Source organism: Delphinus delphis, chromosome 1, assembly GCF_949987515.2.
Source record: "Delphinus delphis chromosome 1, mDelDel1.2, whole genome shotgun sequence".
Taxonomy (NCBI): Eukaryota; Metazoa; Chordata; class Mammalia; order Artiodactyla; family Delphinidae; genus Delphinus; species Delphinus delphis.
In genome coordinates this window covers 149,454,855-149,469,982 of record NC_082683.1, presented here as the reverse complement: position 1 = coordinate 149,469,982, position 15,128 = coordinate 149,454,855, and the positions used below count along the sequence as shown (strand labels likewise).

At 48.7% G+C, this 15,128-nt stretch overlaps 1 protein-coding gene across 4 annotated transcripts; it reads right to left on the bottom strand.

The window, feature by feature from the left end:
- Nucleotides 1-1,819: 1,819 nt before the first annotated feature.
- On the bottom strand, nt 1,820-14,139 carry C1H1orf116 (chromosome 1 C1orf116 homolog). Of its 4 annotated transcripts, none has more exons than XM_059995702.1 (4): nt 13,995-14,139; nt 8,535-8,720; nt 5,989-6,166; nt 1,820-4,599 (listed from the first exon to the last, which is right to left on the bottom strand). In XM_059995702.1, exons 2-4 carry the CDS (start codon nt 8,637-8,639, stop codon nt 3,065-3,067), a joined length of 1,818 nt encoding a protein of 605 aa, XP_059851685.1. In that variant the 5' UTR covers nt 8,640-8,720; nt 13,995-14,139; the 3' UTR covers nt 1,820-3,064. The 4 variants fall into 4 exon arrangements, with proteins under 4 accessions (XP_059851685.1, XP_059851680.1, XP_059851696.1 ...); XM_059995697.1 differs by lacking the exon at nt 13,995-14,139 and adding an exon at nt 12,777-12,915; XM_059995713.1 differs by lacking the exon at nt 8,535-8,720.
- Nucleotides 14,140-15,128: the final 989 nt, after the last annotated feature.

Genomic DNA, 15,128 nt, shown 5'->3' with positions numbered 1-15,128 from the left:
CTTCCTTCTTAGACTCTGATTGCGGTAGACGTGCTTTCTCCTGCCCATGCCCCTGGTTCTCCCCCTCCTCTAGTTTATGAACCTACAGCTTCATATTCTGACAGTATGATCCTTTTCTTCCTACAAAATGATCATGGATCGAGGATGAACTGGTTCATCTCACATATTTACACATATTCAAATTCTTCACCTCCGGCTCTAACTCATAACATCAAGTAGGGCCTGCTCTCCAGTCTTTCACTTGCTCTTCTTGCATGCAATAAACACCAACTTTTGCACACCTACGTACCCCCAGGGTGGCATCTGTCATACCACACTTCCCACTATGGAGGGGGCCACCTAAGAGGTGACTGGGTCCATCCCTTGACCTCTGTGTAGGATAGTGCGTGGGCCTGGAGAACTCTCAGGATGGCATATGAGTGGTGATTCAGAGGAGTGGCTGCCAACGCATCTGAGGGCACAGACCCCACCGGGCTAGGCTGAGGAGGGGCCAGCTCCTGTATTTGGCAGATGGTTTGTTTCCGGCAGCAGCAAGACTACAGCAGGCAGGGGATAGTGGAGAAATAAGGCCATGTGAAAGTAGAGTTGTCACTGTGGTTTTTAAACTCATATTTCTGCCTAAAATCCTTCAAAGGGGATAAGAACAACCCTGACCCCACTCTCACCTCTCCCCCAATCAGTTCTAGCTGAATGAAGAGCAGTCCTACCTGGGACAGGAAGATGGATACAACTCAGGACAGTGGATGTCCTCACTACCTCCCCTTGATGCTCTTCAAAATGAGGACAACCAGGTTTGGATTTATTATCCTATTCTTGAATCCCAAAGACCATCCTTAGAGCAAAACATGCTCTTTGAAGGCCAAGGACATGGGGAAGCATGGTATCTTTAAATAACAAGGGGACGGAGTATCTCAAATTGGGTGACTTGGGGAACCGGGCAGGATGAAAATACAGAGCAGGAGGGCAGGCTGTGTGTAACTCTGCTTTGTCTGGGAGAGAAATTGCCTTCACCAGGGAGTGAGATTTAACAGGATGTGGCCCTGACCAACCTGTTAGTGAGGCTTGTGTTAATGCCAAGGCCCCAGATTCCTACCAAGTCTTACTTTATAGCTGGCCCCAAGTTTCCCTATTTATCAGGGAAATTAATAAATAATAAAGTGAGCATTCTTTAGGTTGTGTCTTGGGAAGCAGTTCAACCAAATACAGCATGTCTGACCAGTATTGCGGGAGGGGGTCTTCTCTCTCTGGGGGGTGTCTGTGGTAAGATGTGGCTCAGACAGTCATGGGTGACCCTATTGGCTGTGACAGGCCAGGTCCTCACCCAGGGCCAGGAGTAAGGCATCAGCTTTTGGGTGTGTGTGTGAGAGTGTACACAGAAACTGTCACAACCACATCCCACATGCCATAGCAGGGCGCAGCCATTTGTTGTCCTTACCTTAACCTCCTCACCACTTGCAGAGATACAGAGCCTTGATGTGCTAGGTCCTTAAGGACACAGCCCAGAAACGCTCAGCAGACCTAAAGGGCACTTTTTCAACCCGGTTCCCTTTATCTGCCCCTCACATCTGGGGACCTTGGACTCCAACCAGGTCACGTCTCTGAATAACATTAATTTCTTAAGGGGAAGCAGGGGTCACGCCCAGCCATGTCTGATCTCCAAGCTTGTATTCACAAGCCCACACCACCTACCCACAGTACGCCCTTCCAGCATGTGCTCAAGGTGCATAACTTGGTCAGGGAACTTGGGATTAAAAACGAGTTATTATATTGCTACTTTCCCAAACTAAGTAAAAACCCACAACACTAAATACGATCCTGAACAACGTTTAATCTCTGATGTTTCGGAAGACACTTTAGATCTTGAAGAGCTTTAGGGCTGGGCCTTTGCTGGTGACTCCTTAGGATGCTGAGTGGAGGGACAAAGGGACCGCTGGAGGGGAGGGTCACGCGGCATGGGAGCGGCATCAGGCGCTCCAGCTCTGATCTCAGTTCTGTTACTAAACAGCAGAGTGACCGCGATGAGTCACTTCCCTTCCCCATCAGGGTGGGACTAGAGTGTCTCTAAGGCCCCTCCCAGCGCTGATATTCTATGAATAATTAGCAGAGCATGCACTGTGCTGATTTCCCATAGGAATTGAGGAAATCAGAAAACAACTTGTAATCGTGTAGACAAAGGGCTGTAAGAGTCCCTCGGTATTTACAAAGCCTCTGGGCTTGGGCTCCCATCTCACTGTTGGCCCAGCTCTGGGGTCACTGTGCAGACTGAGATCCGGAGCAGGAAGGATAGGCACATCAGAGTCAGGGACCACCGTAGTTTATTACTGAATTTAACAAGCCCACAGACAAGGCCTTCTCCAGTGGAGGTGTGCAGTGTGGGCACTCATCCTGACTTCTCAGGCCAGCAAGAGCTCTCCTGGTATCAGTCAACCAAGAGTTTTTAGGGACAGGGATGTGTCTGGTCCTTGGGACTAGGGACAGAGAGAAGGCAGCAGACGATGAGATAACAAACCAACTCCTCTTGGCCGCAGGCCCCTATCCGGGAGGCCAGAAGCGAGAGGGGAATCCAGCAAGGTCTGTGCCAGTCTCCACCCACTGCAGGGGTTCTGGGAGACCCACATTTCATGTGATCCTGCATTTGCCTAGTGTCACGGGTACATCCATTGTCCCATTTGACTTTTTTTTCTCAGGCTTAGCCACCCCTCTGCACTCAGTTCTGGCTTGCCTGAGCTCTACCCGATGTAAGAAAGTTTCCAACAAGTGAGGAATTCTGAGCAATGACTCTGTCATATAAATAGCTTCGGTGATAGACACAGCCTATACCACACACACACACCCTCCTGTGGAAATCATCTTCAGGGTGGTTCACGCAGGCGCTCATTGGTACAGCCACTCTGAATAGAAATGTGTGCTCCAATCTCTCCCTCGGAGAGAAGAGGACCTGCAGAGAAGCCGACCCCTGCCCAGCCCCTGACTTGTGAGGTGGGGTAGACTAAGTGGAGCCCTGGGTCTCTTCTCGAATAACGGGGTGCGGGAGGGGTTGTGTGGGGGTGCTGGTGGCCAGTGCCTACTTCTTCAACAGGCCCAGCTTCTTGAGAGCCTCCCTTCTTTTTTCATCAGACACGCCTTTTGGGGAGATCTTGACACTGACACAGTGGGATCGAGGCAGCATGTCACGGCTCTGTCCTTGGTAAGACAGGCGCTTGGAACCCAGCTCATGCTCCGGGTCGGCCAACTTGCCCACCTGGATACCCTCGAAGTCCTTCCTGGTGCCCAAGGAGGCCGGGCGCGGCCGGGAGTTACGCAAGACGTTGGGTGAGATCTTGTCCAAGAAGGCTTTTCCCAGAGAGGTGCTGGTTTTGGGGCTGCAATCTTTCTCTGCTGAGAGGTAGCTGCTCAGCCCCACGCCTGAACGCTCCAGCGTGTTGGACTTGAAGTTCATCTGTCTCAGGCCAGGGACGCTGCTCTCCTGGAGAGTCAGCCCAGAGTCTGGCTTCGGCTGAGTGAGGGGACTATTTGCCCGTGGGGCCCTAGGGATAGGAATTGGCATGGATTTGTCAGCTGGAACTTTCCCTGGAGTGGGTTCCTGGGCAGGAACCAAAACATTGCCTGGAGAAGATGGCTGAGCTGGAGCCGGACCCGGAGCTTTCACTGGAGAAGGTCCCCGCATTGGTGCAGGTGCTGGAGCCTTTCCTGTCGCTGCTGAGACCTGAGCTGGAACCACAGGCGGAGCCGGGGAGGGGGCCTGAGTGCGCGTCTCCCTGAGCCTGGTGGAGGGCCTACTTAAGTGGGTGCTGGCCTCATCTTGGTCCTGGGGCAGCCCCAGCTTCTCCAGCGCTTCCCTGCGTGCTCTCCTCTGCTCCTGCAGTGATGACGAGGTGGGGCCCGAGTCTCCAGGGCCGGCCTCCGAGTGGCAAGACAGCCGGTTCTGGGGATCACTGTGGAAACCACCCCGGCTACTCTTCAGCACAATATTTGGTGGCAGCTTCCGTGGCTTAGGGGCTGTGAGGGGAGCCAGCCGGGCATGTGGAGCCCCCTCTGATGGGACAGGAACATCTTCAGCTTTTGCATTCTGAGAGGACACAGCTGGAGGAGGCCGAGGCTGTCCAGGTTCCCCGGTTGAGCCTTCCTCATTGGCTTTCTGGGACATGGCCTCTGAAGTGGTCTCCCTTTTCTGCTGGAGGCTGAGTGATGTGTGGACCTGGGGCCTGGGACTCAGCTCCCCTGGCTGTCTGGGCAGGCCGCGTTGCCCACGCTGCTCTGGCTGGGTGTCCCGGAAGGCCTCTGGTGGGGGGATGAAAGCCCTGTCCAGATCAAGGGCAGCGTCCCGGGGGCCCGTCGGTGCCTGGGGGGGCTCACTGCTCTGGCCCACCTGCTCTTTCTCAGGCCCTGGGACAAGCCCGTCAGATACCGCTGGGGTGTGGCTGTTAGTCTGTGTGGTGCTTTTTCTGAGGATCTGGTCTCTGCCGATGTGGATATTTCTGGGGAGGCTGCAGGAGCCAGACCTGAGGCCCAGGCTTTGAGGCTCGGGCAGATGAGACAAGCTGAATGGAGTCACTCTTTTCGGCTCTGTTCCTTGCTGAACGGTCTCTTTCGGATGTTCTGTGAGGGTCGGGAAAACAGGCAAAGAAGAGTGCATGGTGAGAACCCTGCTGCCAGGCGGAAAGAAAACACCTCCCAGACTCTGATCTCTAATTAGCAGTGGATGGGTTTTGTTTTTTGCGGTTCCTTTGTTCTTAAAGGGTAGAACTCTTGTTTGGATGTCATTTAGACTAACAGATCAGTACTAGCAGTTTCCCTTCAACCAAGGATTAATGTTTCCTGATGGCTGGGGAAAGGGCAGCCCCAGACAGCTCCATGTTCCTGACTCAGGCTCTTTCTAACCCTCTACAGAGGCAGGGTTGGTTGGGGTTCAGGACAGTCCCTCTAGCTATCCTGGGGCCCTCAGGTAACTGAGCCCAGTGGGAGCATTCAGCATTGAACATGGTCAACAGGTGATTTGCTCTTGCCGGACCAGGCTTCTGCCTTCTTCTGCCTTCACTTTCTATAGGCACCTGGATGATTCTGTAATGGCCACAGCTGTCCCCACACCACAGAGTGACAGGGGCTCTTTTCTTCCAGCAAGTAAGCACGCGTATCAGGCCCACTGGACCAGGAAATCAGCACCAGGCAGCAGAGGAAGCCCCACCTCCCCACTTCCTCCTCTATCTCAGGGAGGGTCTAACACATTGTCAATAAATATTTGCTAAATGAATGAATAAGTGATCACAGTCCGGATACCAATGGGTCTGTCTTCAGGAGTAAAATGCCCCCCTCGCCCTGGGGCATATGGCCCTGCACTCATGGCCACACTTAAATGTCATCTTGTTTCCCGTCTACTGAGCCTCAACGCCACTCCATACTCTCTCACAAGGCCCTTGAGACGTCACCCACTGAAGTTAAGGGAGCCCTTCCCTCTTCTTATCTCCTGCAGCCTCATCCTCTGGGTCACCCAGATTAGCTCCACAGACTAACTTAGTTTTTCCAGAGCCAACCACCCACCCCTCCCTGAATCTCTCCCTCACCTCTGTGGTCATATTGCTTTAGAATTTCTCCATAAGAGGATGGGTGCTGGTCAAACCCCTTTCCCTCCCAGGCCTCTGATACTTCATAGAAAGACATAGAAGGCTGACTTGTCGGCAATCCCTCCTTGCCTGCAGGGACAACAAGGCTTTTTCCAGCCATAAGAATGCAGAGGAGAGCATTTGTTCCTTCTTCTGCCTGTGACCCTTAGAGCAGAGGGCAGACAAGATGGAGAGTGGTCAGAGGATGTACTGCTTTTTTGGGGGGTTTTATTTTTTGTTTTTTTTTTGGCCTCACAGCATGTGGGCGGGATCTTAGTTCCCCGACCTGGGATCGAACCTGTGCCCTCTGCAGTGGAAGCACCGAGTCCTAACCGCTGGACCTCCAAGGAAGTCCCCTTTTTTGATTTTTTTAGACACTCTCTCTTACCCTGGGCGGCAGGCTGGGTCGTGGGCAGTGTTCGGGGACCTCGGGGAGTTGTGGCTTGACCAGACTTGTCAGTGGACAGTGCACTGTCAGCCTCGGTGTCCAATGAGCCAATGGTTTTCTCTAAGAAGAGCAGACACTCCTTCTCTTCAGCGGACAGGAAGTCGTAGCTGCTGTCACTCTAGAGCGAGGAGAGGGCTCTGTGAGAGGTAGCTCCCCAGAAACTGGCGGGGCCCGAGAACCACCCTGCGCTGGGAAGGATTGCTGAAGAGCTGGGAACCTCTCCGTCATGCCACTCTGCAGACCTGCTGGAGCTGCTTCCTGAAACTGCAGGCACCAAGGAGGGCAGAGACTGTCGGGCTGCTGTGCCAGTAACACCCAGCCGGGCAGGCAGATGGCAAATGACCTTTCTTTTGTTCACTCCTGGGTGGAATGCTTAGGGGCAAAGATCAGAAGCAGTCCCAGGTTCTAATTCCACTTCTTCTGTGTAACCTATGTCAAGTATCTCATTTCGCGTGTCTCCAGTGTTGTTCTAAACTATATGGGCAGCATGATGATTTGACCTTAAACTTGAATGGTATTGCTTTTAACTTTTCAAAGTACTTCTGCATTCTTGATCTGGCATGTCAAGGACAGTATGAGGACAAACAGGAAAGACAGCCGATTTATCATGACTAGTCACAGATCAATTTACTAAGTAATTTACACTTGACTTTGAAATGCATTCCATACAGGATTTTTTTTTCCCTTTTGTGTATTTACTTTCTTGATAGCATTTGGCTCTGGCTAACATTAAAAAACGTGTGCATTTATTTCTTAAGCAAATATTAATTTAAGGGAGGAAGGTGGAGAAACTGGTATGGGGTGAGGGGAAAGCAACTTAGTATTAAATATTAAGTAGAAATTAAAATAAATAATTTTCATTATGAGAAAGCACATAGGAGTGTTTGGGAGAACGGGTGAGGCCCTTTCAGATGGTTACTGCCTATGTTCTACAAGGCTAGGAAGATCCATGGGATAATCGCTCTCCAAAGTTGAAGGTTGAAGGGAGGACCAAAAGGGCAGATGGGAATATAGGAAATTTGGCCTGAGTCCCTTCCTGCCGTCTCTACATCTCTTCCTAATATTGGAGATAATTCAGAGTTATATATTTTCCAGACCCACTCAGATGTCCAGGAAAGATTTTGAGAAAGCCCTAAAAATATCTTAGGGGGAGGGGAGATGGTTGTTGGAATAACTTCTCCAGTTCCCCAGGCTCCTTAAAGAATCATATGTCAGTTGATTGAGGGAGGCTTACATGGTCAAGGGAAGTCCCGAATACAGCCCTTGGAAGCCTTGATGCAGACCCCAGAGGTTCCCTAAACAAAATCTTCTCTACTGCCCTCTTCCTACTAAAATAGTCTTCCAAAACTCCAATTCTGAATTTCTCCTTTACGGATGATTCACTTTGAAAACCTTTAATCCCTGTCACATTCTGTGTCCAGCGGTATGTAACTACTCATGTTGGCCTCTGCTTAACAGAAACTGAACGTGGTCTGTGAGGTCCCATCATCTAGGGTTAAAAAGAAATTATCTACAGATTGTCTGCACTTTAGGTTTTTTGTGTGTTGTGTGCTGCTTTTTCTACTTCATTTTTACATATCAAAACTCACCGACTATATCAAACATCTTTGACATTCAGTAGAGATCATTACGATCCTTAAATTATCAAATACCTCTACGTATAGGATATAGAACAATAAAGTATAAATTCTCAAAGGGTTATTATGTATGTGATGAGTACCCATAACAAAGGAATGCTTACATTTGGACATAGGACGGATTTACTCTGTCACACCAACCTTATAAGAATTGAGATTTAAATTCATGCCCAGAAAAATTACAATTTATTACATGTCACTCACAAATAGTTAAACACAGGGACTTTGGAAAATTCTCAGTCTCTGCTTACAGATAGGCTATTTCTTTTCTACATAGAAGCACGTGCTAAGTGCTTTACATGCATTTCATTCACTCACCTCAAGAACCCTATGAATTTGGTATTAATATTATGCCCATCTTAAAACTGAAACTGAAGCTTAGAGAAATTAAGTAATTTGTCCAAGGTCGTAGAGCTTATAAGTAGAGAACCCAGATCTGTTTGGCTCCAGAACCCAGGCTCTTAACTGCTCCGTGCTCTTTGATCTTTGTAAAAGATGGAAGTAACACTGTTCTTTGCAGAGGACTTCAGGAATCCACATGCTACAAGGATCTACGTTCTAGTTTCCACCGTGACCTCAGATCACTGACCCACTCTCTCATCTCAATTAAACCACCCAACCTAATGAAAACTGGGAAAAACTCTCATTTGTCCTATTACTCTCTGGGGTTGTCCCACTCTATTCTCTGTAGAACCAGGGGTGACTCAGAGGCAGAATACCAACTGGTGTGATTCACTCCCTGACAAGGAAGATGAAAGACAAGGAGCAGTGAGCAAGGATGGTGGTGGGTAGGGCAGGGCAGGGCAGGGGTGCGGAGAGCGGGCCAGGCTGCAGACAGAGAGTACGTACAGATCCAGAGAGGGTGGAGGTGGTGCTCATCATGCTATCGCAGCTGCCAATGTGGGTCACGGGTTCCAAGCCAGGCCCTGCTGGCCACAGCTCTCTCTCGGGCATCGCCTGAAGCAAGGTGCAGGGGTGGTGAAAGGGGCTCTCAGAGGGGAAGCGAAGGGAAGCGAAGAATGTCCCAGGCCGGGCCTGAAAAGAGAAGAATCAAAGCCACGTGTGAGCTGAGCCAGGCTCCAGCGAGGCTCTGCTCAGGCCCTGGAGCAGCATGGCAGCAGGGACACCAAGCAGAGAGCTGGAAGGGGCCATGCTCAGCCATGACCCAAACCCAAACCCCCAGCCTGCAGGGGGACACATAAGCTGGACATGTAAGGACGCATAAGCTGGCTTACATACATGCAGAAGGTCAGACTTAGGTGGTGGAGAAGCAGTCTAGTCAGAAAAGAGATTCCATCATTTCTCTTGGTCACGTTTTTTCTCTGAACCAGGGAGCTTAACCTACATTTTCATTACTATAAACACTACATATTACAGGAGTTAAAGCTTGGGTTCTGGAGGTAGCTGGATCTGGGTTCAAATTCCAGTTCCACCATTTAAAGTGTTGTGATGAGGCAAATTACTCTTTGAATCTGTTTTTCTTCATTAAATAGGGTTAATAGTAAGACTAAATGAGAACCGATAGCACAGTTTAGTTTGTAGTAAGTAAGCAAACACTTAAGGAATAAATGAGTAACTACTACTGTTTTTGTAATAAGAAAAAGACAAGATCCATCTCGGATCAAAGTAGACTGAAGCAAGGGAAATAAAAGCTTTCTTTAAAAAAAAGGAACAGGGCCCGTAATAGTACCTACCTTAAAGGGTTTTCGTGACTATAGAATGAAATACTCCATGGAAAACACTTTGTACAGTGCACGGCCCTGTAACAGTCAGCTGCTACCGTAGCCACATCATCAGCACCATCACAACGACCCCCACCTCAGCCACTGTCATCCCCTAGTCTGGGAGGGATGTGCATGGCACCCCAGTGGTGGACGGAAACCCAGTTTCCCTCTTGTGTATCACCCTCCTGATGTTGCATTTATTCCCAATGAGATTCCCTAATCTGTGTCAAATGGACAAGAGCAATGTTCTAGGTAGCTTTCTCCCAACTCCAACTCATAGGGAAAGAACAGTTTCAAGTTCATCGTGCCAACAGAAATAGCAAAGGAAGGTAGTGTCATCTTCCTTCAGGGAATCCCAGGGATTTTCATATTCTTGTTTGTGGGAAAAAGTCCACCAGAGCTGGAAAGGCCAAAGGTGACTCTCCTATGCTCAAATGAAATTCTAGAAGAATTAAGATTAAAAGACAGTTCTAAGATCAAGTAGGGACCTGGGGGAAGAGCTAGAATTAGAGTATACTTTGTCTGCTTCTGAATCCATATTTTCCCCACAATGCCATGCTTTATTTTCTACCATCTTTCCCACCTTCTGAATGCTAGGTAAAATGTCCTGGAAGATTGGGTTTTATTTGAGATCTTGAGACTTGGGCTTTAGATTCCAAGGCGGGTTGTCTTTTTTGCCTCTGCCAATAATTGCTTCCAGTGCCAAAGTCAGGTTTGGGCTGTGCTGGGTGAGTCAGTCTGCCAACCACCTAGAGCTGACAGACACAAGGCCTCACAGAGCTCCCTTCCTGCTTGGGAGGAGACCTTCAACTGGGGCAGGTAGGGAGGGGGCAGGACAATGGGGAAGGAAGAGGTAAGATCTGTTATGGGCAAGACACATGTAGTTCACGCGGGTCCAAAGACTCTCAGGAGAGAGAGGGAGAACCAGAGGGGACAGAGATACCAAAGAAACCCAGTGATAAATCAACATGGGGTAAGATAACTCCTGGGATTCCTTCATGAGGTTAGTTCCCCATTATCCAGAATCCCAAAGAAACAGAAATGTGAGAAGTCATGTGGATGAAGTTCAGTCACCTCAGCTAGCCTCTCCGTTAATGACTGTCTAGGTTCCAAAAGTACTGACTCATTCCTAACATTCTGAAGGGCTGAGACCACTACAACGAAGAGGATCCATTTCTCGTTAGCCTAGGCACACAGAAGGCACTCAAAAAATGCTGATGAATAAACGTCATTTGTTCTAGCGTCTACTGAGTTGACACTAGAACTCAGTAGACATTAGAACTAGTTGAACTGTTGGAAGGTCTCTTTTTTGGCTTCTACCCTATTACTGTAAGCTCTTTTAAAAAATTTTTAAAAAATACATTTACTTATTTATTTATTTTTTGGTGCATTGGGTCTTTGTTGCTACACGCGGGCTTTCTCTAGTTGTGGTGAGCGGGGGCTACTCTTCGTTGCGGTGCGCGGGCTTCTCATTGCAGTGGCTTCCCTTGTTGTGGAGCATGGGCTCTAGGCATGTGGGCTTCACTAGCTGCAGCACACGGGCTTAGCTGCTCTGCGGCATGTGGGATCTTCCTGGACCAGGGCTCGAACCCATGTCCGGCAGGCAGATTCTTAACCACTGTGCCACCAGGGAAGCCCCATGTAAGCTCTTTTTTAATATTTTGTTTCCCAGAAAATATATGGCTTAATGGAATTTGGGCAATGCTTTCAGTTACACTAACATTTATGAGTACCTAATAGGCATGGGGCATGCAAAACTTTGTTAAGACAAAGGTATTGTTTCCAAGAAGTCAGTGTAGATCCCAGGGTCTGTTTTTTTGGCTCTAGTTTTCCTATCTGTTACACTGGGGCAGTAACTATTAAAAGCGACGCACTGTAGAATGTTCTCTGTGAATGGATGAGCAGATGCTGCCTTTCCCTTTCAGAGAAAAATGACTACCCTTGTTCCTCCAAGCACAGTTCGGACTTTACAGTGGTGTGCTAGCCTCTCCTCCCTCCCAGGGCAGCCTAACACATTCTCACTTTGGAACAAAGGATGGCCTGAAGCAGCTGGAAGAGATAGAAACAATATGCTTTAGAAAACACACCAGGGTATAGCTTACAAAGTGCTTTCAGATAACCTGATACCTTAGGCAGGATGTGGCATTTTCTCCATTTGACAGATGCAAAAGCTGGGGCTCTTTCTACCTCCCCTTCCTATGGGAAGTAGGAAATGATTTATAACTGCATCTATTGGGCAGCCTGTGGCTCCCAGCCCTTCTAGAGGGCATTACAGCAGCTGTCCAGAGGCAAGAGGGCCGGGTACCTAAAGAAGGGCCACTGGCCACGTCTGACTAAACACTGAAAGCCCTAAGACCACTCTTCTCTGATTCAGATTTATGCATCCAGGCCAGCTTTTTGTCCCCACAATAGCTATTTCCAGAATAAGGGAAAGACACCAAATGCCACTGAAGCTCAAGTCATAGGCACAACAAAATCACTGCAGAGATTAACCTGAACCTGAAACCGAAGCTGAATGAGCTCTAAGGTGCTCACACCTCATCTCCACACCTAGTGTCCTGACCCGAAAAGTCTGAACCATAAAGACGTCTTCTCTTCTTCTCACCACCCTCTCCTTCCCTCACCAGTCTGACCTGACCTGGAGGCTGCATTTCCTTCCACCAACTTTACAACCTTGAAACTTGGGGGCTATTTCAGGGCAGCCATTGAAACCTGAGGTATTTCTACTTGATAAGAAGCCTGAACAGCATGCAAAACACTCAAGGTGAGAGTTCTGTATTTTTTAACCCTTGACCTCTTTGGGCAGCTTGAGGGGAGGAGGGAACAGGTTAAGAAATGTGCACAGCCTATATCGGGGCCACCCATGCAAAGGTACATTAAATATTAACTACTCCCTGAAACCAGTCAAGCCTTGGAGGAGAGTAAATAAATGGCGTGTGGAACTCTGGTATCTGGAGGGGGTGGGGTGGGAAGAGGCCTCCAGCTCCACTCCTGTTTGGCTTCTCTGTACCATCTGAACAGACCCAAGGCCCCCTTATCACCCTCTTCCTGTGACCCCATTCCTATATCCTCCAAGAGCTGAGCTCTCTCCCCAGTGGTCAAAGAGGTTTCCTGTTTCTCTTAGACCAGGTGCCTCTGCTTTTTGCTGACCACCCAAAATGTGCCTTGGGCTGGAGAACATCCTAAGGAAAAGGCCAAGAAGACTAAAAGTTGCACTGTGTGTGTATCCCTCTCCACAAGCACATGGGCAATTTTCTGTTTGTGTTTAAGCAATGATATAATCGCCTCTTTCACCAGTGGGTTTGAGGGAGAGGGTGGGTGGAAATATCACCTGCACAGAAGAACTTTGCTTGACACTGCAGCTTACCTTTATTGCTGACGAGGTCGCCATGTATGGCAGCCCTCAGTCAGTGAGCTTGGCGGGCTGGTTCTGTGGTGTGGGCTGAGCTAAATAAAGCCTAAAGCTTCAGTTGCTAGGACGAAACCCAATATATTCACTCAGGGCTTGTGTGTCAGGCCCTGGGATCCTGGCACTGGGTCTTCCCACTTCCCTCTTTCTGGAAGCAGGAGGAAAAGGGGAGAAGTTAGGGACCAGAGTGTTAATCCCCACAAGCTGGATGGCGGAGAGCTGACTTGCTACTCTGACTTGACTTCTACACCCAGCGTCCTTGTGCAGGGAATCTGGGCACACAGACTGCCAACTGGGACACCCGAAGGAAGTCAAAGCAAAACCACAACACTGGTCTTGTTCTCCTCTCTGGACTCTGCCACACTGCTTTGGCCTGAGCCCCACTCGGAATTCCTACTAGACTCAACATGTTACCGTGAAATATTAATGTAGGTGAGGCCCCGGCACAGTTGAGTAGCTTCCTGTTTGCCAATCCCTGTGTCTATTCACAGGCAAAGTCAGAAATTTAATGAAGCTGAACTCAAATAGGCTTGACTTTGCAACTAGACTATCCGTGGGTTTTCCGAAGATGAGCTGGTAGCCTGAGCTGGCATTTTCCCAATGTAACCAAATCTCACACACCCTTACAAAAACATAGCACAGCTCACACCTTACACACCCATCCACAAAGAGCTCCATTATCACACTACCATTACTGAACACACATGCACACACACACACACACACACACACACACACACACACACTGCACCCTTCATTTAAATAACAATAGACATTGAGTTCATAAAGCCATGAGAAATTTGCCTGTTAGAATGGAAAACCAAAGCACTTTTCTTCCCCAGGCGATTTTCCATTTTGACCTCCTCTAACAATTCTCTTCCAAAATCACAGTGCAACTTCAATGATTCAGAGATGGAAATTTGTAAAACAAATCTGTTTTCTTGTTGCCAGCACAATATGCTCATCCAACCTAAACAGGCGGATGGAAAAAAAAAATGTGTCTCAGCCTGGGTCTCCACTAAAACACTCCAATCTCAAGAAGCTACCAACTCACTCTGATCCCGTACTGGACACAGGGAGTTGAGGAACAGAGAGGAAAGACCCCCACCTGGTGTGTAAAGGGCTCCCCCCTTGCTGCAGAATAAGCAATAGTTAGTTGGTTAGGAATTAACTCACCTTCACTGGGCGGGGGGCTGAAGAGAGGAAAGGAATACCCTTATATTTCAAAGGGCAGAGACGGAGACAGAGACTGCTTCCCCTGCTTCCCACTGTTTTCTTCTTTTGACCTCTCCCTGACTTACCTAGACAGGTAAAATCTTCATCCGCGCTGCCTCACCCCACCCTGGCAACTGACACTCAGCCAATCCCAGCCCTCCCTCCCTACTTCTCATTCCAGCTGTTTATCCAGGGAGGGCGTGGGAGGGGATGGCGCAGGGCGGTGCTGCTCTCACTTAGCCAATCGTCTCTTGCCCTCCCTTCCTCATTGAGAGCCAATAAAGAGCCTTTAATAATAGAGGAGGGCTGGAAGGAGGGGGACCGGTTTGGGCTGAGACTGGACGGAAGGAGAGTCGGCATGTTATTTAAAAAAATATATTGTTATAAAGAAACACAGTCCACTAGGCAGTATGCTTTTCCGTGTGTCTGTTTGAAACTTGATTTTCTATCTATAACTGCCTTCTTCCTCTCGAAGTATTCCCCTGAGTTCTGCAAGTTAAAATCCTTTGTGGCCAGTTTTGCTACTCGCTTTTTTAGCTTTTCAGAGTCACTGTCATCCTCAAGCTTTTTCCTAGCGGCTCATAATCCTAGCAACTCCACTCAGGACCACAGAAAAAAGGCGTCTAAGGCAAGAGATGCTGGCACTGAGACAACCATTGCCCTATAGTTTGCCAACGACCTTCTTGGCCTCATTTACTTCTGGGGGAAATAAAACCATTTTCTCCCCCAAGAGGTCCCTGTTCTGATGAAAAAGCGACTGGACAGCCTTGAGGGAGGGAACATGCGTGCTGTCATTTGGGTCTCTGGTCCCTTTTAGCTGTGCATGGAAGGTAGCAATGAAGATTAAGAAATAAAAACAAAAGAAGCTACCAACCAGTTTAGCAACTCCTATCTCCTTCCAGTAGCCGATTTCTGGCACCTGTAGTTAAAACAACCAGAAGAGAGTAAGGAGAAGAGAGTAGTTGGAAGAACCCAAGGCTTTCAGGAAGGAATCTTCCTCCAGGAATGGAAGCCACTTTTACCAGATGTGCCTTTTGCTTGGAAGCTGGTTTTTCCTGGATATATGTTATCCTCAATACCAGAGGGCAGAGAGAA

Excerpts from the sequence above, each read along its gene's own strand:
- C1H1orf116 (XM_059995697.1), bottom strand. The coding sequence starts at position 12,800 with ATGGCGACCTCGTCAGCAATAAAG. Across the intron at positions 6,167-8,534 it reads CCTCCACCCTCTCTGGATCT|AGTGACAGCAGCTACGACTT; the intron begins GTACGTACTCTC and ends TCCTCGCTCTAG. Across the intron at positions 4,600-5,988 it reads GACCCAGCCTGCCGCCCAGG|AACATCCGAAAGAGACCGTT; the intron begins GTAAGAGAGAGT and ends CGACCCTCACAG.